A 3,534-nucleotide genomic window follows, 5' to 3' on the forward strand; every position below is an offset into this window, starting at 1 on the left:
AAAGGTTTCTTTATCTCAAGAAAATGGTGATGAAGACCAAGAGACATGAACGAGTTATGTGGTAGCATTAATGCTCTGGTCAACTTATAAATGACCATTGAAATTCCTATTTATTTTCCCAATTTAGTTTAATTCTGTATCACTATTTATGAATTTTGTATAGATTTTTTGGCAAATTTATGTTGCTTGTGTCATGTTTGGAGTGTGAAATCTATTTACTTTTGAAAGAAAAAATGGCAGAAAAAAGGAACCAGTGGCACAATAAAAAATTAGAGGATCCAACCAACCTACTAGCTGGGGTTCCAAATAGCGTCTAGCTAATAGTTTATTTGCGTATTATAGTTAACAATTTGTTATCCGGTCAAGTATTAGCTTTATGGTTCGTCCCCTATTTGAGGAATTCCCCGCGTGGAATAGGGGATCAGGTCCTATTGCCATCTCTATGCACACGTCTCGTGTGACTATGTTGCCTTGTCAATGGTTAGTGCTCATGTCTTAAACAAACTATATGTCGATGCCAAAGGTTTCTTTATCTCAAGAAAATGGTGATGAAGACCAAGAGACATGAACGAGTTATGTGGTAGCATTAATGCTCTGGTCAACTTATAAATGACCATTGAAATTCCTATTTATTTTCCCAATTTAGTTTAATTCTGTATCACTATTTATGAATTTTGTATAGATTTTTTGGCAAATTTATGTTGCTTGTGTCATGTTTGGAGTGTGAAATCTATTTACTTTTGAAAGAAAAAATGGCAGAAAAAAGGAACCAGTGGCACAATGAAAAATTAGTGGATCCAACCAACCTACTAGCTGGGGTTCCAAATAGCGTCTAGCTAATAGTTAATTTGCGTATTATAGTTAACAATTTGTTACCCGGTTAAGTATTAGCTTTATGGTTCCAAACAAGGCCTAAATAAAGGCCTAAATAAAGAGAAGAAAAACTGGCCAAACAAGAATTTGCGCCACACATAAGCATCCAAAGAGAACGGGGACACCTGTCGTACAAGGAACATTAACCTATTTGGAAGGCTCAGCATGTGTTGCGGATGGCATGTGTTCCTCTTCTCGTCCTCTCCTAAAACGGCGGTACGCCATACACGCAGGGGCCCGACAGAACAAGTCGTTTGGCTCTTCGACGGTTTCAGTTCAGAAAGCACTCATATATATAGCCATGTACTCACCACCCATTCCATTCACAATCACACCACCACCTTTACCACCGAAGAGAGAAACGCGAGCAACCAGCGATCGCCCCATGGCCGCCATGGCTCGTTCCGTCTCCCTCGTCGTGGCGCCCCTGCTCCTCCTCTCCCTCCTCGTCTCCGCCGCGGCCAGCGCGCGGACCGTGGGCGACACCGTGCAGGACGCGTGCAGCAAGACCCAGTTCCCCAAGATCTGCGTGGACAGCCTCGCCGCCAAGCCGGAGAGCCAGAAGGCGACGCCGCGCAAGCTGGCGGAGCTGTTCGTGAACATCGCGGCCGAGAAGGGGTCCGGGATGGCCACCTTCGTGCACCGCAAGTACAGCGACAAGGAGGACAGCGACATGTTCAGGTGCTACGACAGCTGCTCCGACGACGTGGAGGAGGCCGTCGCCCACCTCAACGGCCTCGTCCGGGAGCCCACCGACGCCAAGTTCCTCGAGCTCAAGTCGTGGCTCTCCTCCACGCTCGGCGGCACCTCCACCTGCGAGGACGCCTGCAAGGACCTGCCCAAGACCAGCGACAAGGACGACGTCGTCAACTTCAGCCTCGACTTCGAGAAGCTGCAGCGCGTCACGCTCGACCTCATCACCGAGGCGTCCGGCACCATGTCCGCAGGCATCGCCCTGCCACCCTCCAACGCCGGAGCGCCCTCCTACGGCGCGGCGGCGCCTTCCGGGGGCTCCGCCGATGCCCCCGCCGGCGCCTCCGAGGGCCCTGCGAGCGCCAGCGGCCCGTCTGGTGACGACGCGCCGGCGTCCGGTGCTGGTGCCAGCGCGTCGGCTGCTGATGCTCCGGCGGCGGCGGCCTCATCCGGTCCCTCTAGCGCACCAGCGCCATCGTCGTCGTCTGAGTCCTCCGCCGCACCAGGCCCATCTTCTGATGGCACCTCCAGCGCCCCAGCACCATCGTCCGGCGACGATTCTGATTCCGACGACGATGGGTCAGCTTGAGCCTGACCGATGACGCGGGTTTGGGTTACCGGTGCCACTCAAAATACGATCCCTTTTATTGTAAAAGAGGGATCCCTTCTTTCCATTGCATTCTTGCAATCCGTTTCTTCTTGACTATGTTTCTTCTTGACTATGTAACGATAATAACATGAGAAAATTATCTGAATGACATTATATTTTTTCTAATGCTTTATTTATCATCGCAAATATCTTAATTAATTCTTTCTATACCACTTAAATGTACTTTTTTATTATTTCTTATCATTGCTGGTGATATAGAAGAGTAAAATAATTGTATGTTCTAATTTCTTGTATGGTACTCATGATCACATAGAAATATAAGAAATAACACCCGAGTTATATACTTATATAAAAAATATTATGACATTTGCGATGGTAAATACCTATATAATTGCCTCTAATAACATTCGATAATACTACCTGCTACGAACTGAGTAATGACCCACGATCGTACCGACAGATATACTAAGAGCTAGTTTAGGAATACCATTTTTCTAAGGGATTTCTAATTTTTTCAAACGAAATTAAACTATTTTTTTTAAAAATAGGATTGTCAAACTAGCCCTAAAAGAATGATGGATACCTCTAGGTAGGGATGCTAATGGACTCTAAATTTTACAGTATAAAATTTAAAATTTAAAGATTGAATTGAATTAGAATCAGACTCTATCATTTTTAAACTAAGAATTATTAAAGACCCTAACTTACCGTGAAGATATATTTAGATCATGATGATTATCACCCGTATCAGTGCGTTGTTGCAGGGATAATAAATATAATTTGAATAAAATTAGATGATCTATATTTACTTTGTTATAAATGATTTTTATAGAAGATGTCATATATATATGGACAAATAAACACATATTGGTATTGGTAGGATAGCGAAAGAGAAATAGAGAAACTACAATATTAGGCTATTAGCAAAGTTCAAGACCATTTGCTCTACCTTCGAGGACGAGGAGTACCTGATTCATGGAGCGAGTGACGCTTTTTCTGTTTTCACTAAGGCCATGGCTAGCAGATTATATACATGTATATAGTCATACAAAATACTATTTTATACTGTAGTTTACACTGTTTATAGAGTATATTTTGAAATGAGAGACGAGGATGAGTAAGCTACAAGAAATAGTCCAAAAAAGTTTGAGGAATGGTATATCATTGAATCGACAGAGGTGTGTTCGGATACTCATATTTACCTTGCTAGTACAATAACCGTTCATTGTGACGGTACATAAATCATATTTGATGGTATAGTACAATAGTTGTACGACACCCGAGTGTCCCACAAAAAATAAAATGTAAAATTAAAATGGATATATGACCCACATACTAGATATTAAGCTACAAATATT

At 43.5% G+C, this 3,534-nt stretch overlaps 1 protein-coding gene across 1 annotated transcript; it reads left to right on the forward strand.

Annotated features, from left to right (window-relative positions):
- The first annotated feature begins 1,223 nt into the window (after nucleotides 1-1,223).
- Nucleotides 1,224-2,522, forward strand: LOC100192853 (lustrin A). The gene has a single exon (NM_001138043.1). It carries the CDS (start codon nucleotides 1,259-1,261, stop codon nucleotides 2,153-2,155), a length of 897 nt encoding a protein of 298 aa, NP_001131515.1. The 5' UTR covers nucleotides 1,224-1,258; the 3' UTR covers nucleotides 2,156-2,522.
- The last annotated feature ends 1,012 nt before the right edge of the window (nucleotides 2,523-3,534 follow it).

Source organism: Zea mays, chromosome 7 (assembly GCF_902167145.1).
Source record: "Zea mays cultivar B73 chromosome 7, Zm-B73-REFERENCE-NAM-5.0, whole genome shotgun sequence".
NCBI classification, from domain to species: Eukaryota; Viridiplantae; Streptophyta; class Magnoliopsida; order Poales; family Poaceae; genus Zea; species Zea mays.